The 22,632-nt window shown below is 41.6% G+C and overlaps 1 protein-coding gene across 1 annotated transcript in view; it reads right to left on the bottom strand.

Annotated features, from left to right (window-relative positions):
* The window catches only part of LOC134173869 (sucrase-isomaltase, intestinal-like), a 59,077-nt gene that overhangs the window by 6,917 nt on the left and 29,528 nt on the right, over positions 1 to 22,632 (bottom strand). Inside the window, exons 10-21 of the mRNA XM_062638325.1 lie at positions 22,052 to 22,165; positions 21,831 to 21,947; positions 21,663 to 21,747; positions 16,985 to 17,102; positions 13,569 to 13,737; positions 12,916 to 13,032; positions 10,097 to 10,245; positions 6,487 to 6,575; positions 3,881 to 3,933; positions 2,044 to 2,174; positions 1,138 to 1,226; positions 740 to 789 (exon numbers count right to left, since the gene is read on the bottom strand). Coding sequence (XP_062494309.1) covers positions 740 to 789; positions 1,138 to 1,226; positions 2,044 to 2,174; positions 3,881 to 3,933; positions 6,487 to 6,575; positions 10,097 to 10,245; positions 12,916 to 13,032; positions 13,569 to 13,737; positions 16,985 to 17,102; positions 21,663 to 21,747; positions 21,831 to 21,947; positions 22,052 to 22,165 — 1,281 coding nt within the window. The remainder of the gene's footprint in view (positions 1 to 739; positions 790 to 1,137; positions 1,227 to 2,043; positions 2,175 to 3,880; positions 3,934 to 6,486; positions 6,576 to 10,096; positions 10,246 to 12,915; positions 13,033 to 13,568; positions 13,738 to 16,984; positions 17,103 to 21,662; positions 21,748 to 21,830; positions 21,948 to 22,051; positions 22,166 to 22,632) is intronic.

The following is a 22,632-nucleotide window of genomic DNA, read 5'->3' as shown; positions in this document are numbered from 1 at the left end:
GGTTCTAGCAGATTTATTTTATATAGTATTTTTCTCAACTGAAGCCTAGACTGTTGGGTTTTTCTATTGAGCTTTCTCAGGACATGTCTGCACAGAAGTGAGCACTGTGTGAAAGGCATTAGCGCACTGACCCTGAGCTAATACAGTCCTGTGCTGTGTGGAGCATCTGATCAGTATGGTGGGTTGCCAGTAGCATGCTGAACTGCTCCATAGGAGACCAACCATGGGAGCAGTCTCTGTACTGCCAGACAAGGAAACACAAGCTAAGGAATTGAGACTACGTAATTCTCTGGGCCACAAAATAAAGACTTCAAGGGATCAAAGCTAAAAAATTGCTGGGATGTCTTGATGAGAGGAACATAGCCTTCTCAGATCAAAAGTGATCACAGGAGGAAGACAAGGAAAATGGCCCCTTGTTCCCCAGAAGCTGCGACTCAGATAAAAGAAAATCTGAGCTGGAAAAGTGGATTTTCAGATTCACATCATTGCAGGAACATTAATGATGTGTCATTATGGTACTTAATGAACGAAACACAAAACCACAGCATCATATTTGGATTATTTTGTAGTTGTCTGTAAATGAAAAGATTAGGTAGCTTACAAGGTTTAAAGGCTGAGCTTATAAGAAAAAAGCTTTCCAGAGAGAAATTAGACATCAGCACCGTACAATGGCTACACTAAAATACAGCTATAATACATACAGTGTATGTATGTGGGTACATTGAATGTTGCTACTTACTTTGCTGTATGTATATTTAGCCAAGAAGTAGTTCTCCTTTTCAATAGTATCTGTCAAAACACAGAGGAAGAATGATTGGTATCAAAAATCCATAAGCAGTTCACATTAATTGTAGTGAGTGGCTAATGTCAGACTAAGATGTCTTCCTAGGGTGATTTTAGAGGAACACAACAGGAGTGATTGCCCTTTCTGGCAGGCCAGCTGTTCCCAGTGTCACACTTTCTCATATCGAAGCACTGACTTGAAGAGCAATCTGCTTTTCACCTCCGGAACTTTCAATTTAGGGTCAATTCTCCAGCTATTTCTAGCAGGAGTCAGTGCCATTACACTGCTGAAAAGGCAACCCTGTATGCAGACACATACCCCCCCCACACCTCACATTGGAGGACCAGGCTTACCTATTGAATCACCGTCATCCCAGAAGAGAGACCCAGAAGCTTCTCCTTGTTCATCCAGGGCAATAATGAGCCCGAATGGGTTCAGGCGGCTGTTGACAAACACATTGAGAAGTGTCAGTACACACTTGTGGGCACTGTCCATTCCAAGTTACTTAACAAATACCTCAGAGCACAGTTAACTCCAATTTTATGGCTGCAAAAAAGGCCATGACAGGAGGATGACAGTCATGCTCACCAAATGAGCTCCCGAAATGAGGGTGGAAATTTGGCTTGCCTTGTCCCACAGAAGTGTAAAATTCTCACCTTTTGAGTGCTAGTATGGACAAGCTTCCCCTTCTTTAGTAGCCTTAAAGTATGCTAACTGGGCAGTCTGCTGGTTACCAGTGCTATCTCCCTATGGTTGGATTGGCTGCTTCACAGTGCTGTTTCCATTCTTCCCTACCCACATTTGCTTCTGAACATGGTTCAAACATGAGACTGGTATATTACCCATTGGCAAGGGGAAATTATTTTCCTAAAAGAGATTTGAGCTTCTCCACCTTGTCCATGGCATTTGATAAATTCATCCGTGAAGCAGAATTCTGCATTTCTCCCTTGCATATGTTTACTTTGGTTGACTGACAGCAAGTTGGCATGGCAGTAAGAGGTGCAAAAGCCTTTTTGCACGTAACCACATAGCCAGGAGTAGGTTTCAGCTGTGCAAACGGTGATGTCAGTCATCTCTGAGGTGACTTAGCCTAATGCAATGGAGCGAATACTGGGATAAAAATACTGTGCTTATAGCCTGGGGTGCAGCTGGGAGCTGCAGGTAGCCTCTCTTCTGCACTTTCTTTTGATTGTTTTTTTGGCTGTCTGTGGGTCTGACCCGCACCCTGGTCGTTCGGTGACAGACACAGATGACGTTACCTCTTAGTAGTGGTTGTGGCTGGTGCCTGTTCTGGCAGAATGTAGCCTCCACGGATAAAGAGAGGGATCTTACTCAGTGGGGCAGGCACAGTAGCATAGTTCTTGTTCCAGGTACTTGGCAGTTTATGACCCTACCACAAAAATAAATGCAGTTAAAGAAATGCAAATCTGGGCACTGTACATTGTGGCCATAAACCACTGACAAACAGAGCAAGGGGTACATTTTCATCTCAATTACATCAGTGAAAATAACAAAGAAAAAGCAGATTTCAGGGGTTTTATTCCAGTTCCTTTTTTCAACATAAAAGAGGATCTAGCCCTTGCAGCTATGCATATGCATGAGATGGAAGCATCATGAATGAAAGACAGCAAATCATCTTTAAAAATGGTATCATTATTCCATATGCTGTGAAAAAAAACCAACCCTCCTCAAGACACTGAGCAAAAAGCAAAAGAAACTTTTGCTTCCTCTTTTTATGCATATGAAGCTTGTCACATTTCAGTTTAAGGTAAGTGATTCATAATCATTTGGGAATGTAAACTGTAGATTTTCTTCTCTTTTAAGGATAAATCTTTCCCTTTTGAAAAGTAATTATAGCATTCAGTGAGGGAAATTCTTCTGTGTGTAGACAACCAGCATTAAGTTCTCTGCATCATTCCTTCCCGGTTTATGGCCTCCAGCACCAGATATAGGCATGTCTTATATGCAGAGCAGGTAACAGGAAGTCTTTGCTCTTGTCTGTAAATGGCAACTACAACTTATGGTAAGTACCCAGCCTTGGTTTTGGATAAGCATCATGTGTATGGCAAGTACCTGCCAAATCCTGGGAGCTGAGCTTGGCCAATGCTGTGGACATGTCCCATAGGCTGTGCAGGGGACACGGGGCTGCTGATCCCGCACCCAGACCAGCAAAGGGCTCTCAGGGGGAACCACAATAAGAAGAGCTGAATGAAATGCTCAACCTTGCAGTGCCACAGTCTTAGGCAAAGAGAGAAGGGAAAGGGCTGGATGAACATCCATCTGAGGATACCAGCCAAGCGCTGAAAATGACCAAGCTTCTTTAAAAATAAGTCTTAATTTCCTCTGAGACCATTTCTGTCCTGCCCGCTCCTCCACCAGCGTCACTCAGGGTAGTTAACAACAGCCTGGCGCTCCTGAGCTCACATTTCCGAAAGCTCTTAGCGTCAGCCTAACTGCTCCTGCTGAAGTCAATGCTGGTCTTATCCTGCAGATTGCAGCAGAGTGTAGTTAGGTTGAAAGTGAGCACTTTTGGAAATGCAGTGATGGGGATGGTGTACGAAAGGTCAAAACCTGTAGTGCCTCCAACTAGGAGAGGCTGGTATTTGCCACAGAGCAGATTGCTCTGAACCTCTTGGAAGCATCTTTCCAAGGGCAGCCTCACCCTGCTCTCTAAATATGCCTTCTGTCAAAAGTGATGCATATACAAAATTGCATGTACAAAATGGTTTACAGCATGTTCTCAGGAACATGACTCAGGTTCTGTCTCTGTTTCTGCGCAGGGAAGTGTATCGGTACAAGAAAACACGCAGGGCAGACGGAAGAAATCTTGACAGTTTCATGAATTTCTAGACTGCTCCTGAAAATTCAATTCTCTGTCTTAGAGCTTTACAGTCTAAAAATAGAAAATGAAATGCTACTGAAAACTGTGCAATTTACTCTCCCAGCTAGCCTGGTGTAGAGTTTTTGTGCTCTAGTTTGCTTAAACACAGATGCTGAGGTAAAAATACTGCTGAACATTGCTAAGTTATTTTGCTGGAATCACACCATTTAAAATATTGTAAAAAAGGTAAGAAACTGAATCTTAAAAATACATACGGTGTAGTAGTCAAACCATTGTGCTTCAGGGAAGTATACATCCACGGATCTTGCTCCCTGTAATTGTTATAAAGTGATTAAAGTCTTTTATCCTTTTGCATTCCTGATATTGTATTAGCTTTATTATATTTGTACATGGAGAGATGTATGCTGAATATTCTAATAACATCAAATCTTGGATATTATGGCTGAGTTATTATCATAACAGTGACTAGTGCTGGCTAATCTGTAATGCTACACAGACACGCCTGTCCTATTTGGGGGCTTTTACTGCCATTCCAGAGGATGAGTCAATGTTATATGATTATTTCAGTCTAGTATCTAGCTCTGTGTCTCGTAGTGTAACTGGGTTAAAATCAGAGCAATGAGGTCTCAGCAACCTTTGCAAAACACAACTTCACATTTGATGATGGAGTGGGGACACTCAGTGCCTCTTGCACCATTCCTGTTGTGGAAACAGGCAGAGAATAAGATCTGGGAAGAAGGATACACAGATTTTTTTCTTCTTTGAAACAATTTAAATTTGGAGGTAAAAAATGTTGAATAATATGCTGCTACTTGCATGGTGTACTTTGCAGCATGAGTTGTATCATACTGATACAGGGATGAAATCATGCTTTAGCATCCTTTAGGCACTTTGAACTAATAACTACAGGAAAAGTTGGAATCAAAACATACTCTGTTCTTTGTCACATGTTGCTTATTCCCACAAATAGATTAATTTTTATTCTCATCATAGATGCCTGCTCCTTTGCAGAACCATGGTTTACCCCCAAGTTCTACCCCAGGGAGCATGCGTACCGTGAGGAGTTACTATTTAACATTTTAGGGATTTTGCATACATATATATAGATAAAACAATAGAAAGCGTAAAAATAACTGATTTATTAAAATATGCAAATCTCAGATTAGAATACGAGAATTGCTAAACTGGAAATTTGTCTTGTCCTTCAGTCTGTCTCCTGCAGTGGGCAGTGCTAGGTGTTTCAGGAAGTGCCCTAGTGCTGCAGTAAGGAAGGCTGGGATAGTTTGCTCTGTCTAGGTATTACTAGCTGTTTAACAAAGGTAGGCTTAACTTATACAGCACCTTGAAAACTTGAAGGAAAACCCCTATAAAGTCAAGATGCCTCTCTCCATATTTTCTCTGCATTATTATGACAACCCTGGATATTCTGGTCTGCAGAAAAGTGCAACCACTGTGATGAGCCTTGCCTTCATGACTCACTAAATAATAAGCCAGTGTGTAACATAGGTGCCCACTTTAATGTTGATGGATGTCTCACTTGCTCACACCCTAGGACTCAAGGACGGAAGGGAAAGCTCTCCCTGACCCATCTTCTGTAGACAAGTGGGTGCCATGCTGCAGTTTGACGCAGCCATTGCTGGTCTGCAATGCCATGGTGAGGGGCTTACAGCTCACTCCTGCCCCTGCCCTACTAGCTGGCACAAACCCTGGCTACCACCTCACTCCCACAGCAAGAACCTCAAAAGCTCTGCTTCTCCCATCATGCCACAGGCACACAGCCTTTATTTTGGCTGCAGTCCCCCAAAAAACACAGCAACATTTTATCTAGACTCTATCATTTTATATCCTTATACTGTTCCCTTTCATTTACTGCTTTGCAGGAAGCCACCCCTGGCTTGTTACCCTCTATTCGTGGGAAGGTTTCTCTCACACCTTTCATCATCTCACTGGTTTGGGACCCTGTGAAATCTCCTTGTTAGTCATCAGCCATTGGAAACCTGGGGGAGTCTGAAGATGAAGGGCTGACGAATGAAGTCCCTCAGTGGAGCCAGAATGGCTTTAGATGTAGGAATAAGAATTTCTTTTCAAATTCACAGATGCACAGAGGCTGGTTAAAAAAAACAAAACAGTGAGCAACAGTGGCCTGTTTATCTGTTTGATCACTGGCAACATCTAGAAAATATTGCATACATACATATAGCTCTAGGGTACATCACATGTAAATATTTAGCTCAGCTCAGACATACCTTTCTGGTGCTGTCAGCAGTCAGTGGTGGGGCAAGGAGAGAAACTCCCCTTTGCTCCAGCCAAGCAGTGAGAGCCCCGAGCCCAGCACAATGCCCAGTTCAGCTGTAAGAAAATGCTGCTTTTTCAAACCTGCTATATTAGCAGCTAACGTTGTCATTACCATTTCTGTAATGGCGGTGATGCTGGGAAACTCCTATTGCAGCCCTTGAGATGCTGAAGTTCCCAAACACTGTGGGTGAGCGGTAATATGGAAACCAGTTTGCTTTAATATCTGCGTGTTTCTTCCTAGCTTGACAATTACTGCTCTGTGTGTGTCCTTGGAGGGAGCTGTTGGCACAATAACAGGAGCATGCAAGGGACAGCATCCAGCCTGCCTACATCCATTCAGCACTGGGAGTAGCAGGGAAATGCCATGCCCTCACTTTCATCCTGCCACTTCAAACACTGGGCAGCTCTGTACTGACTGCACTGCTCAGAAATGTGTTCTGCAAGCTTTGACAGTGGAGAGAAGAAATGGGTGGATATGAACAAACATGCCCTGAATGTCATCCAATGCCCTAAGCACAGTTCATTTCTTTTATTGCAGTATGATGGCATTTTTTAATTACAGTACTTGCCTCTTGAAGAACAGGAGCAATCATAAAAGCAGGTCCCCAAAGGAAGGCAGTGTCTATTCCATGAGTCTGCTGATCAGAGGTGAATCTGGTGTTGAAAGCGAGATATGCAATGTTAATTCACATTTTTATAGAACTTACAGAATGTTTTGATATTACTCACTGCAACAAGAAATCTGCTTCCTCAAGACATTCTTCAACACTGCCAAATATTTTTCCTGGTTGAGAGAATGCCAAAAGCAGGACAGAGATTTAGGAATTACAATAGCACCTGCCATACTGGAGCAGAACAGAACCCTCACAAAATGCTATTTCTTTTCAGAATAGCAGCAGTGAGAAAACAAACTTAATTTCTGTGCTGTGGGTTGAGACTTCATCTGAGGGAGCCAAAGAGTGGGATAGGGGCCAGGACCAGGAAAGGGAATACAGAGGAATAATAGTGTGCTCTAGGATTTAAAGCATTTTTGACAATCCTTGGATTTGGCTACTTGCAGCTTTCACAGATTTACATTAGAAATCTTTTGCAGGACAAAGACAAAGCAACCTTCATACATATCATGCTTTTTAGCTGCCTTTCCTGAATGGATGAAACGTTGGAATTCAGTCCATTTTATTCAATGCATTAAAATCATTTAGGATCCTGATCACGTCCTCCAGAGTGCTTACATTCCCGTTTGCCTGGCATCATCTGCCAGCTTGGGAAAAGATCTCTACTCCACTGTGCATCAGCTAATGAAAATAATGAATAGCACCTGGCAAAGAGGACTGATCCTCCCCATCTCAGGAGCCTCCACTCAGCTGGCATAAAATCCCTGAGAATTTAAGTAGGCTTTCAATCATTTATAAGCCTGTCTCTGAGGAAATTCACCATGAATCCTGACCCCCTAGATAGCTTATAAGAACATGATGTAGAGTGTGTCCCAAGCCCTCCTAAAATCAAAGTACCTTGTGTCTCCTGCTTTTTCCTGCTCCTCTCCCCACTTTCCTACCCAACAGCCCTGCTGCCTTGTCAAAGATGTTAACTGGGCTGGTTTATCGTCACTCATTTTTGACAAATGCACGCCGGCTGTTGCATATTAACTTGTTATTCTCTAAACACTTACAAATTATTTGTTATAAAAATATTTACTGTGTCTGTTTAGCTGACTTTGCAGCTTTGCCTGTCTAAAGACAGGTTTCTGTTGCACGCTGAGCAGGGTGGGCTCAGTGTCAGTGACACCCCTGACACCCTCTGTCAGGCTCCGCCTGCTCAGGGCATAGGCAATCACTGCATCCAGCCCAGATTTACAGAAACTAGCCCAAATGAGCAAAACCTCCTTGGCAGTAAGAAAACCCATCTATTTAGTTCTTGGATTTCTTAAATACTGCAAGTTTAGGGGAGCACATGAAACTCAGGAAATAATGCTGTTGAAGGCATGCCTCAGGCACTGCCCAAAAGAAACCTCAATTTATTCAGTTTCTTTTTCCTGTCAAAACCGTAGCTCTTTTGGACACCTTAATCCTGTTCACTACTGCATTTTAACAGGTAATTTGTAACTATTTGAAGTGGGGTGTGGCTTTTGATGAATTACCTTCTCTTAAAGTTTTTGAAATACAAACCATTAGTTTTTCTTGTTATATCAACAGTTTCTCTGTACTTCTAATTTTGCTCTAATAAAATTATGATCCAATTCAATATACTTTGTTGTGGGAAATTTCAGGAGAAAAAGCTGATCAAGAAACGATGACAAAAGAGAAGTCTTATTTGCACATGGAAACAAGTGTCTCACTATCTAACAACACTATTTTCTCTTACAATTATAGCTACCATGAGCACAAATTCAGCAAATAAATGAACTTTCCCATTTTGAAACTATGAACTGTTAAACCGTATCTGGGATCTATGAAAGGTGCTTAATTCCACCTACATGCTTCCTATTGTTAAATGCTGGCCTCTCTTCTGTCTTATTTTAACCTTGTTCAGCCATTGAGCAGAGCTTTCCCTTCCAGTAATGGATTGCCACTTTCCAGTCTTTTGGGGCAGATGAGCTGTTGGTGCCTCTGTTTCATTGAGCAAAAGTCTCAGAGACACCTGAAATGCTTATAGGAATCTCATGGAATGTTTTCCTTATTATTTGAAATGAGCACATAAGCATTTGAAATTAAACGAAAACTCTGAAATGACCACACGCAATAGCTATTGCCTGGATACTCCCTGCCCAGGCAGGGTTGTTCTCATGATCAGAACACACCTTTTGGCTTAGTTTCACCTGACAGAAGTCTCTGTTGGTGCTTCTGAGACTCCTCTATAATTCAGATCAAAGCAAATTTGGAAATTGCCTGATGTACATGTGGCCCAAATAGATTAAAGGTGTGCTGAGAATGATCAGAAAGGCACCTTTAGCATCACTAAAGTAATTCTGTATTAGCAGAGATTAGCTAATATTAATACCAAAATGAACTCGGCCATTTACAGTATTAACACAAATCCCATTAAGCAAAAACAGAGCTAAAACAAATACTTGAAATAGCATATCACTCCTTGCAAGACATGAGTACATATAAAACTTCTCCTTAATGCAACCCAGTTAAAAAAGGTAGCAGAGTAGGAAGGGGAAGGATACTGCTTTTAAGACTTATCAGTTAGTCATTACACTAAGCGGGTGAAACAGATTTCATGCTTACCCTTTCCATACTCAAATGGTCTGCACTTTAGTGTAGTAATCTCAGTTTAATTTGCAAAAAATGCCTTACCCTTTAGCCAGAATGTTTTTAACCTGAAGGGAAAAAGAACATTAAACAGTCCAGGATGTGGCCTGCAGCGATGAGACTAAAGAGCTTTGGGTCAGAGCTTTGGGCAGTAGCTTTTCATACGCATTATTTTCACTCGCTTTGCTCAAGTCTTTGCATAAAGCATTCTGAAGTAGAAAATCTACCAAAAGCAGGTAAAAAGCTAATTAAAAGATGCTGAGAGGGAAAATAAACCTCACTTTGATTCCTGCTTCTTCCAAACAGAAAAAAAAAAAGAGTTGTTCCAAATCTGAGTCACATTTTCCGAGGTGTTTTTCAGTCTGTGCTTATTAATCTTTGGTTTGCACCTGCTTCTACACTCAAACATCTCTGTTTCCTCTGTGCAATTTGTGGACACAGATGTACGTTTCATACATAGCATCCAGATGCAAGTGCTAAATTGGAAAATGCAAATGCTGTGGGTGATTGGAAAATGGAGATTTCTCTATGTGAGGCCTTCTTGGCATTCTGGACCTGAATACAGATTGCATAGATTTCATTCAAATGCAGAACATACAGGTACGTGATTCCTATTTTTAAAACAAAAAGAACTGCATATTTACCTCAGAAACTTCCAGAATTCTCCTTATTTAAGGTTTGTTTTTTTTTTCCCATTGGAAGAAAATGTAAGTTATATTTTAATGAAAATCTATTGCATATATGAAGAGTTATTTTTGAGCATATAATTTGATTAGATTTCATTTAAAACTTCTTTTTAAAAGGGAGCATAAAGTAATATTAGTGTGACTATTCTCAAGAAGATATCAACTAGTTGGTACATAGAAGCTCAACTGCTTCTGTGCTTAAATTATGATAAAAAAAAAGAGACTCCAAACTCACTCATGCATCAGTGACCGCACCACCGTGTTTCCATGAATATGAGACTCAAAGAACAAGGTATATAAGTATGGCAGCAGGGAATATCTGATCCGAAGTGTAGCACGAGCTATCTTGGCAAACTTTCTTCCAAACACTGCTGGGTCTTGTGCCTGTTAAGGAAAAGCTCTGATTTGTACTGAGCATTATAACTAGGGACTGCAAATTTAACAGAGAACCCGTGTGCAACCTAAGGAGAGCTGTGGCTGACACAGTGCTGCAAAAGTGAAGGTTTAAATAAGAAAAATCACCAAAGTAATATTTGTATCAAATTTTTCAGCAGTGAGCTCAGAGTGATCAGGCCTCACCACAGTCTATGTGAGCCGTCTGTAATTCCTCAGCAGGCAGCTGATGTTTCAAGTCTATGCTCAGGAACAGACACCCTGTCTCTAGAAATTAATTTATCCTGGAGATGCAAGCCCTTTGGGACACAGAAGGTGAAACACAGGAAGAAAGGAAGACTGATAATCTGCAAAACAAAGACAACAGCATAACGAGGTTGGCCAAGAACATAAAGACAAATCTATTTATTAAAAGTACAAGTAAATTCATGGCCCTGCTGAAGCCAACAGGAGTGACCAAAGTCACGGTGTGCAGTGGGGAAAACACTTCATCCATACAAAGAAACAAGATTCTCCTCCTGTGCTCACCATTTTAGGATGCCCTGACTAGGGGACACTCAGGCATCAGCGGTGCCCCTTACCTCCTCACTGCCAGCAGCGCTCTCTTGGGAGAGAGGGCATCCATGCTGGGTCTCACCATCCAGAAGGCAGATTTAAGCAATCTGTCTACACTCTTTGGATCCTTCTGATTTACTTCAAGGCAACTTTGGCTCTCCCCTGTGATGTGATGCAGGGCACATAACCCAGGGCAGTGCTGATGCAGCAAAGGGTTGCATCTCCTTTATTTCCTCCTGTCCGACCTTCCCCAGGGCTAAACTGAGCCAACGAATCACACAGCTCCCTTTCTCCTTCACAAATTTTTTCCCATAATACTCAGTTTTCTCATTAAAATTGAACAATGTATGATGAATTCCAAGGATAATGAAACATAAAAGGAACAGAAGTAACAAAGCTTTTTCTATTATCTAGTGCTTTTCAGACAAGAAAAGTATTAATTAAAACATTTGAAATCCCCAGTGGATTAGGCAAAGTGGGTATTTCAGATTTTATTTTAACACTAACTTAATATTAAGCTCAGTATGTAAGTTGAATTTATCCATTATTATGTTTACATCAGAATTAGTCACTGATAATATTCCCTGCTGGCTCTGAGTTCCAGAGCATCCTTCTATTATTTCAAAAAATTGCAGTATATTCTTACCAGTATTCTGACAACGGTACAAATATTGCCTAAATTCATAAAAAAACAGTCAGACTTCTAGGTTATGCTGAGTCACCCAAAATGCCTTGTTCATTTTGTTCAGTGAACACAGTGTTTTAAGTGGATTCAAGAAATAAACCAAATGTATCTTCTGTTACTGCTGTCATTCACTCAACTCCTGTCATGCAGACCCATTGCTCTTTCCCTGCTTATTAACCTGTGCATGTGATTAGTACCCACTTGCCCAGATCAGACCCCATCTGCATGCTCAAAGAGCCAAGCAAACACATATAGATAATTTTAGATAAAACATTGAATGTATATAATTATATGTATTATTATATATATATAAAACATTACAGATAATTTTAGTGGAGAGGTAAATAGAAAATACAGCAGTAGCTAACAACTCACAGACATTTGTTTTCCTAGAGAGAAATACACCAGCATATCTCAGGAATCTACAGGGTAATTCCCCTAATGACAGCACTATAGCTTATCACTCCTGCATTTGCCCTGTTGCTGAATGTCCATCACGCAGAGACAGGAGTCTTTCTGGGGGTGTAAATGTGGCAACATTTCCATGATAAAGCTTCAAAGAAAACTGAAGGTTAGCTAATAACCTGTGCTCCAGCATTGCATGGAGCAGTTTACAGAAGGAAAAAAAGAAAACATTTATTGAACTAGCAGAACCATTTAATTGCTGTTGCAGATAAACGCAGTGTACCTACAAAGGCTGTAAGACCTTCGAACTGTTCATAGAAACAACCTGATACTTGCAACAAATCTTGAGAGGAATTTATGATAAATTGAAGCCAGAGCATGGGTCTTGACTGACACTGCACTTTTTCATCCTTCTCATTGGCCTTTTCTGGTCTTTGTTGCTTCCCAGTTGATAATGCTGCCACTATTGCTAGCTATCCTTGGAGTTCTCATGTGTTTGTGTGGAGTTTCTAACTGTGGCATTTGTCTATAACTTGCTTTTAAACAGCGAGGATGGTGTACAATGCCCTCTCTCCCCTTCCTGCTGTACCTATTTTTGTCACAGAAGTACTGTAACAAAAAACAAAGGAAGCAAAGAAAGGAGTAGGAAGATGCACTGGCGCTTACTGGCTTTTAGATAAAACCTGAGCTTTGGTAAATAAAAGATGCAGGAAGTGAATCTTACCAACAGCCCTGGAAGACCATATTCTGTCATTCCAAGTGCACGGTGCACATTTCTACACAACTTTTATGTGGCAGACACTACATTTTTTTCAGCATTTCTTTGTCACCTTTAGATTATGGATGGGAAAAATTTACACTTCTCCATGTAATTCCAACCGTCAGGGCAGCACCTCTTTTCACCTGCCACTCCAGCTCACCCGAGAATGGCAGGTACCTTTCTGAGGAATCAGTACAAATCACCATCGTCCTTACTGTAATCCTAGGCTACAGCTTGCATAACTTTGTTTACTTACACTATTTCCCTCTGAATTGTGGTTTCTGGCAAATGGGTAGAAAGAGCCAAGCTGCATCCAGCGTAAGCAGAGCTCATAGGTAGTGTTACCGTTAAATCCACAGATATCAGCACCGACCTGAGGAAAAATCAAATCATTGGATAGGTGTTTGTGATTGTGACTGAGGCCCCAAATGAGAAGCTTGTTAATAAAAACATTTTTTTGAACAAGATATATACTTATTTCTGACAGCTTTATAAGAACGTTCCATAATGAAATGGATTTTTCTGGGACTGAGATTGTGCTGGCTCCTGGAGCATTAACATCACTGTGGAAGATCTGAACATATTTCAGTAATTCTACAAATTCTCCAGCCCAACTTGAAAATTGGAAATATATGGAGGAAATATATTCTATCAGTGATAGAGTACATAATATAAAGAGATCAGTTTTGTATCTCCTGTAGTGATTTAACCTGAATCTAGCAGTGCTATTCTTGTTTCTCTTCAGCCAGGCAAGATTGATGACATTTAGGTTTTTTAATCTGCAGTTCCTTATGCTGTGGAGGCTGTTACTGCTGGCCATCTCCAGCAGCTTGTTTCAGAAAACATCTGAGTTCATTTAAAGTGGTATCATGTATGAGCCAGCAGCTGCCTGAAGGACACTGGACTTACAAAAGGGATGCCAAAGAGGTTGAATTCCAGGATCCCAATGATTGACTGGTGCATGTCTTTCCACCTAGAGAAGTTGTCACCGAGCCAGTGACCCCCATACTTCCCACTGCCAACGAACGTAGACCGAGTCAGGACAAAAGCTCGCTTGCCAGTTGCCTGCTGGACAACACTGTGAAGAAATGCAATAATCATTAAATTGAGAATGGTAACTGAACGGGCCATATGATCAGCCTGAGCTTTCCTGCACAGTTTTATCTGAAAGGCTGTTATTTGTGAAAGAATTATTATTGTGGTCCCAAGTCACATAAAAATGTGGCTGTAAAACTGCAAATAATGGTAAATCTTAATCAGTGGCCAAAATAAAAACCTAAAATCTATCTGAGCCACAAACCAATTTGGTTTGGGCATTTTTTGTCTTCCTAAAAATAATTTGGGTTTAATTTATTCTCGATAGTGTCTCAAATTGAAGAACAGAAACGTAATTTCCTTTCTGTATTAGTACATTTAATTTAGTGTCCTACAGGTTCTAAAAAAGAGTCTAATATGTATTCTTTCCAATAAAGGATTTGTTTAGAGAATTGTACTGGCAAATAAAGGTCTAATCTCCTGGAATTAAAAGTAAAAACAATCAAACAAACCCAATATACGAACACCATAAAAAAGAAATAATCAATATAGAACACAAAACTGTAGTTATTCAAAATGTCACCCCACGCCTGTAGTGTTTCCTTTGGTTTCCTGTCATGGTTTGATATATGAGGTTTCATAACAGAATTACTGGGGTAACAGAGTTTTTCTTGCCTTTTGAAAAGAATTTTGCTGCATCTCTAGAAAATCAAGGAAGTGCAACATTCCTTATAACAAATCTGGTACAAAGTTCCTTAACATAAGATCATCTCTGTAAGTTAAGTACGTACATATTGCAATATTACATATTGCAGGAACTCAAATTCAGCTCTGCTTTAAGCCATTTTGGGCAATGCAACTTAGGTTCTGTGGGAAACCTTAGCATGAAATATTAATCATCTGTTCACCATCCACCTCCTTCTCCCTTTCGTTAATCAGATTTGATCAAGAACTCTTTCATCTGTACTATAATGGCCAATACTTGTTATTGGTTCTATAATGGTGCAGAGCCTTTAAAATGCTTCAACATTTTTTCTGAAGCAAAACAGCCACAGGTTTCATGCAAGCCTAAATGTATTAACCTTACAGGCCATATGCAGCAAGAGGTACAATACATAGACCATGAAGGACCTGCTGGTTCTGGGTTGTAGGTACTCTGCTGGGCCCCATAAGACACAAGACACAATGTGCTTTGTATAAACAGTGTTTTGGACCCATTTCATGGATGTCCTGGGTATGAGCACTCTCTTCTGTCTGTGCAGCACAAGTCCTTAGCTCCTTTTGCGAACGCAGGTGCTAATGAGGGCAACATTGGATCAACTCAACTATGACCCAGATCTGCATGAACAATTTACAACAAGTAATTTATTGAATAAATTTCAGTCTGGTGTGAACCATTGCTGAACAGGCCCTAATGCTGTCAAATGGATTTGCTGATTGAAGTTATTTACAGAATATCACGTGCAAAAAGCTCTTGGCATTAAGGTATGCACAAGCTGATTGCTGCTGTATCCGAATTCAAGCTGTTTGACATGGGTCAGAAGACGCGTTTCCTATTCTCTGGCTACATTAGAATAATTCTTTACATGATTATGAACTTGTAATTCGTTTTTCAACTAATATCCTCCAGTTGATGCTGGTTTGTTAAATATTCCTGTCAGTAATTTAATTTAGTATATTATTTGTGAAGAGCAAATGCAGAAAGGGTTTACAACCAGCCTTGCAAAGAAACATGTTTGAGATACCCAAACGAATTGGAATGAAAAATTCTTCACTGAATTTTCCCAGCTTTGCAGCAAATCCAGCCTCTGCTTATGCTTTTGGTGGTGTTCTCCAGCCTTGAAGGACTCTCTCTATTCAGCTAAGTGAAATATTTCTTCTGGAAAGAGCTCTGAAAGCAAGTGCTGCAGGAATGGGGAAGGTTCACAGTCCCGTGGGAGGCTACAAGGAGCCATGCAGCAGTAACCATCCCAATGGCACTGGTCTGGGTTAGGGCAGCTAGACAGCATGCACACCGTCAGATGTGCTGGCACATGGAGCTTTTCCTGCTAAATTCACAAAGTTTGTCCCAGGCAATTGGCTTTGCTGGCACAGAGCCTGAATAAAACTAAAAAAATACAACAGCTCAAGAAGAGAGACCCTCTTTGAACAGTGTTACCAAGACAGTGTATGTGGACCCCAGCATGCAGAGGACAAATCCCAGTGAACAGTGATGGGGGGGTCTTCACTGAGATGAGGGCATAGGGGCCAAAAAACCATGCTAAGTCCCATGCATCCTTGCTGGGCTGGGTGGCCAGTGAGGTCCAGGGTTTGAGGGCTGTCTGCTGCTGCTCTCAAAAGCTGGGCTGCTCTTTGGCCAGGCCACAGGAGCTGGCAAACTGCTCCTGGTTTTTATCTGGTGCTTCCCTTCCCGACAGGCTTGGCATATACAATACAAGTGCATCAGCACCCTAAATTGGCTCACTTAGCCATGTTCTCTGGGTGCTATCACAATACAACTGCTGCAAATGGGTACTAAATACTGAAATAAGCCAGCACAAGTACCCCTTGCTTCGGCACTTACATTGTGGCATCAAAACTTATCTGTGGTTTAGCTCAGTCTCTGCTGGAAAAGGCATGAATTGCCCATTTGATTTAATCCAGCAGTTACTTTTCCACTGTCACTCCAGCTTAACAGCAATAGTCTCTCTGCATAAACTAGTTCTGAGTGCTTCCCAACTGCAAAATGAGTTTTACAGTAGCTGACAGCAATTGTGCTGCAATGCAGCTGTGCCCTCCTGGACCAACTGAGCCCCAAGCCAAAAGGCAAAGTGCTGCCTGCCAGGAGCCAGGGGCAACCAGGAGAGCTGCACCATTCAGATCCTTCAGTGGAAGTGACAGAAACTCCTCTGCTTGGGCCACATAATGAAGGGATGGAAAGATTCCCTTGATGCCACACAGGGCTGCTTCTGCAGCGGCTGCAGGTGAGCAGCTCTAACAGAAGACAGAAACGTCTTGCTTGAGTTATACAAAGGCAGCAGCTGAAGAGTTAGGCCTTACAAGTAGATCCTTATTTTAGCTAAGAAAATAAAATTGGAAAAGATTTTCCTTCCTTCAAGAAAAGATTGGAAAAGATATTCCTTCTTTCAAGATTCTTTTTCCTTTAAACTTCTTATAAATGACAAACAGTAAAATGAAGCATGGGGCTATTTCTTATTAAATATTATTGCAGATTTCCCAGGTAACATAAGCAGCTTTTAAAATGTATTTCAATCACCTGAAATCTGCTATTTTAAGCTTAGAAAACTTACTTGAAAGTTGGTGCTGTCTGTGACCAGCCAAAGAGAGAGTGCGTGTTATAATGCTCCCCAAGGTAGGTCTTGGAGTCAGGACACAATGTCTTCAGTGCCAGGGAATGATTAGAAACACCTGAGAATGGTACAAAACGCTGTAAAATTATATGCATCAATCATAGAATAGAAGGTTGGAAGGGACCTCAAGGATCAAGATCAAATCTCTTTCTACTCATTTAGGGTTGAAAACACCAAAGGATTTGGGAAGAGAAAAAGCTGAAGAAGTGCCAGACCTGCACTGATTAGAGGTTAGCATGTGGCCATGAACAGCTGCTTGCAGACAGGCACGTGTCCTCAGGGGGGTGAGAGGGCTGAGTAAACACTGCTCGTTATTTGCAAGTTTTATGTCCAATAATTCAAAACCTCAGTACAGATACCATGTATTCAGTAACAGACAGAAAGTAAACTTGCCTGTTGCTGAATTACGAATACGCATAGCGAAAAATTTCACTGAAGAGAAAAAATGTTGCAAGAAAAACAGAACAAACGTAGAAATTCAGACACCCAGGGAACTTATATGGTTGCGTGAAATCATGAGGCTTCAATCTGTGTATCACTCAGCTGCAGATGTACGTAGGCAGCACTATTCTGCCCTACCATGGCAAAATTCACACCTAAACTCAACTCCAGCCCCTCTCTTCCCCTGAAGCATCTAGGACTAAAAGACAGGAGGAATGAAAGGAGGAGGCCCCAGGAAGCACTGATGGTAATGAGTGGGGAGTGTCAGAGGTGTGCAGGGTTAGAAAAAGTATGAGGTGCAGCAGTCCACAGGCTGTCATCTGCTATGGCCTGATAGGCTGCACAGGAGAGCAAGGACAGATTATAATGGGTATATTCACATGCGGATGATTACCCAGGAACTCTTTCCATCAGGAGGTCACCAGCGGTGGAGGCAGTGGTGGCTTTTTGCTGTCAGTAATAGTCAGGGGTAGCCCTGATGTCGCTGGCACAGCACTGTTTTAGCTGAGCCAAGGGGAAACAATATGAGGCACAAATTGGCTGCACAGATGCTGGCTGGTCTTTGATCCCATATTAAGGAGATGCTGGCAAAGCCCTTTTGGTGCAGAAAATGTGATTCTCATCCTCTGCAGATGACCTCCATGAAATGCCATGTGAATTCAGCAGGAATTGGACAGGTCAGATGTCTGGTTTATCCCATGTATTAATTTCTAGAGATGGAGTTGAAAATGTTACAAAATCTTCTCAGAAAAAGAAGGTAGTTTCTCAAGTATTCCTCTTTTGTGTGCTTAATTAGGTGCAGGCAGCATTGTAACTATTTCTCTGTGAGCAAGCAATCTCACTGCCTAATCGCACTTCATTGTATGTCTGCAGGTCATTAGTACAAAGTGCATTTCTCTGTACCTGAAACCCCATTAGCCTCTCTGCTCTGCTGTGCCACCACAGCTGGAATCCCTGTGTTTGGATCTTTAGACACAAAGACTCCAGTGTGGCTGATCTGCATCAGAAATAAATAAATTTGTAGGCAATTTCCAAGTAACTTTGACAGATATGGCTTTGAAGAAGACACTGAGATTCTGGGGAAAGCCACACTTAATGTCCCAGCAGCACTTAATTATTAACCCCATCAAGTTAAGATGGGATATGAAAAAAAATGCTGCCACATGAGTCATATTTTCATGCTTCATTCTTATTCTGAGTATTTTGTCTTCTGCCTCAGTAATACTGATTATTGTACAATTGCATATTACCTTCAGTATAAAGTGTTTTATAGAAAATTGATTTGAAGGACATCTGGTTTTAGAAGTTCAAACCACAGTTACATGCAATCGTGGTTATAATTTAGATAAGGAGGCTGAAGGCTATGATGACAAAAAGCCTCAGGCACTGAGGCTGGGAGTCACACAGTATCACAGTATCACAGTATGCTAGAGATTGGAAGGGACCTCAAAAGATCATCTAGTCCAATCCCCCTGCTGGAGCAGGAACACCTAGATAAGGTTACACAGGAATGTGTCCAGGTGAGTTTTGAATGTCTCCAGGGAAGAAGACTCCACAACCTCCCTGGGCAGCCTGTTCCAGTGTTCTGTCACCCTCACTGAGAAGAAGTTTCTTCTCAAGTTTAAGTGGAACCTCTTGTGTTCCAGTTTGTACCCATTACCCCTTGTCCTATCATTGTTTGCCACTGAGTAGAGCCTGGCTCCATCCTCGTGACATTCCCCCTTTATATATTTATAGACACTTATAAGGTCACCCCTCAGTCTACTCTTCTCCAAACTATAGAGACCCAGCTCCCTCAGTCTTTCCTCATAAGGGAGATGCTCCACTCCCTTAATCATCTTAGTTGCCCTGCGCTGGACTCTCTCCAGCAGCTCCCTGTCCTTCTTGAACTGAAGGGCCCAGAACTGGACACAATATTCCAGATGGGGTCTCACCAGGGCAGAGTAGAGGGGAAGGAGGACCTCTCTTCGACCTACTAACCACCCCCCTTCTAATATACCCCAGGATGCCATTGGCCTTCTTGGCCACAAGGGCCAGTGTTGGCTCATGGTCATCCTGTCGTCCACTAGGACCCCCAGGTCCCTCTCCCCTACACTGCTCTCTAACAGGTCGCTTCCCAAGCTATACTGGAACCTGGGGTTGTTCCTGCCCAGATGCAGGACTCTACACTTTCCCTTGTTATATTTCATCAAGTTACTCCCTGCCCAACTCTCCAGCCTGTCCAGGTCTCGCTGGAGTCGACAGATTCTGTCACCTAAGACAACAGTTTTAGGCAACAAAACCCTGCCCAGAAAGGTCTTAAAGTCTTGTCGGGTTAGGCAGCTTAGGTCCCACCTCACACCTACACCAATGGACAGCCAAGGGCATATACAGTGTTGGCACAAAATGGAATATAAAAGGAAACAAACACTGCTTAAAACCAGATCTCCTATACCTTGGGAAAAATGCCTTAGGCTCCTGTCTGCAGAAGGGAGACCAACGCCAGGGAGGTCTCCAGGGAGACCTTATAATAGTCTTCCAGTATCTAAAGAGGGCCTACAGGAAAGCTGGAAGGGGATTTCTTACCAAGGCATGTAGTGATAGGACAAGGGAGAATGGCTTTAAGCTGAAAGAGGGTAGATTAAGGTTAGATATTAGGAAGAAAATCTTCACTATGAGAGTGCTGAGGAGCTGGCACAGGTTGCCCAGAACAGCCATGGCTGCCCCATCCCTGGTAATGTTCAAGGCCAGGTTGGACACAGGGCTTGGAGAACCTGGTCTAGTGGAAGGTGTCCCTGCCCATGGCAGGGGGGTTGAACCTAAATGATCTTTAAGGTCCCTTCCAACCCAAAGCATTCTATGATTCTATGATATGATTTCAACACTGTGAGTCACAAGCAGAAGTGGGTGCATACATGCACAAGAAGGAGGAAGTCAGAGAGAAACTGGGCTCAGAACACAGTCTTCAGCATCTCTCACTGTTCTTATATGTCGTGTAGATATCTAGATGTCTAGGTCTGACTCCTCTGGAATGGCTCTAACTATCAACACTAGCTGTTGCAAAGCTCAGTTTCATGTCTCAGAAGCCTCTTTATGGGTCCATCCCTCAGTCCTTTATTTATGAAGCTAAAGGGAGCTCTGCTGTTCTGGCCCTCTTGCCCAATGTCTCACACCTCTTTTTGAAGCTCCATTAACAAAAATGGAGATAACTTGAGGCAAAGATGGAAATCTCTCATCAGTTCCCTGGCTTTGGTCAATGACAAGACCCTCAGGGCCAGTATACAACTGTTACAGTCAGCGGTTTCCCTGAAAACAGAGCAAACACCAAAATCACAATTAAAAGCTCTGCTTCTGCTTTCAATAATTCACAGTATTTTTATAATATTTGCCATGGTTTTGTTATGTTGACGTTTCTCTTGTATCCAGAGTAAAAAGAAATGAGATTCAATAAATAAAATGAAGAATTCACATGACAGTACAAAAGCCTGAAGAGAAAAGAGGGACATTTTTAGTACTTCACTGTCAATAGCTCATTTATCTATCAACTTCCTGCTGCATATTAACATTGCTCAGGCAGCTGGGCTTTCCTGGGGAAATGTTGACTGGATTAATTGCCAAGACCACTAGCACTAATTGTAAGTACTTATGGCTTCCTGGGGAAGAATGAGCATGTCATTAACTTGGTTGCTGGAAGAGGTGCTCCCATTCCTATCAGTCTCCCAAAGGCTTGGGCATTTTTAAGCTTAATTTTAGCCCATTTCTAGTAAGGCAATAAAAATTCCTTTCCTAAGAGAAAGAAAAGATATTGAATCAGGGAATGCCATCTTACTTGCCATGGTTTGTGGAAAAGGCAGAGACTGTTCCTCCCTGGGACTGTCTGTGGTGATGGTAAGGCAGAAGGCTTACTCCTTCTATAACTGTGTAGCTTTGTTATTGTGAATAAGTATCTTGCCCTTTCTCTGATGTAGACCAGTTGAGAATGGTAGGGGAAGCCACTTTTCTAGTTCCCTTGACAGAGGGAAGTGGCCTCCGTTTGATACTCCAACAAAGCTGAGCCAAAGGAGTCTTGAACAAGTATGTAAATGAATGCACAGAACAGGCAGGGAAAGATGGAAAATGAGAAGATGGATTTTTTTTTCTAAGAAATAACCAATCCAGGATTATAAAAAAAAAAGATTATGAAGGAAACTTTACTTACTAGGAACGTAAGGAGGGTTATTGATATCATTATCAGCACATCCAGGATACTGGCCTTCTAAGAAATTGGATGGTTCATTCATATCCTTTAATAAAGAGAGTAAGACACATATCAAAAGCCTCATTTTCTCTTTTTAAAAGAAGGGAGGGCAAATATAAGGAGACATACAATCCAGATCCCATCGTAGTCAAGAACATCCTTAAACTCCAGACACATCTGGGTCCACCATTCCACTGTCCTGGGGTTGGTGTAGTCAGGAAACACTGAATCTCCGGGGGGAAAGGCCTAAAATTCAGAGGTATGGTTATCTTCTCATTTTTGTTACACAGATGCTTTATCACTTTGAAGCAGCACTAGACCAAACACATGAGAAAATTTAATAAACCAACCTTTCCGACAGCAGGAGTGATGCCATCAGAGTTGTTCACCCAGACTCCCATTTCCTCTCCAAGGTCATAAGGCCTGTAAGTGCCTGGTTCTTCATCCTTAGTTACGAAGGGGTCCTGAAAACAGTGATTACACTTCCATTATCAAAATCCCAAAGGTAACAACTACTTTTCTATTTGTTAGAAAAAATTGGATTATGTTCTCAATGCAGATTGCAATAAAATAGGAAGAAAACAGCATTAAAATTTAGTAAGAGTTGAGAACACATAATAATTTAGGAAAAGTTGTTAAAGATATGTCATGAGTATTTGTTGTATAAGGCAAAAGTAGTGTGAAATTATTAAATACCCTCATTTTTATTCTTTATGAGACATTTTATGTTGAAATTATTTTAGAGAGGCACCAGCTTTCTACTTTCCCCTTTGCCAAGATCTCTGCTATGCTGGGAATTCCCACATTTGGACACTTCTGGGTTTCCTCCAAGGCAATCCTCATTACTTCTGCCTTGGCATCAGCAATTCAATGTTGTAATAGCAAATTTCTTAAAGGACTTGAAGCTGGGACAAACCTCAAAAAGACCTTC

The sequence above is a fragment of the Pezoporus occidentalis genome, unplaced genomic scaffold (genome assembly GCF_034315485.1).
Source record: "Pezoporus occidentalis ecotype Australia unplaced genomic scaffold, CSIRO_AGI_Poc_V1 ctg56, whole genome shotgun sequence".
Taxonomy (NCBI): Eukaryota; Metazoa; Chordata; class Aves; order Psittaciformes; family Psittacidae; genus Pezoporus; species Pezoporus occidentalis.
This window is presented reverse-complemented; position numbering and strand designations above follow the sequence as displayed.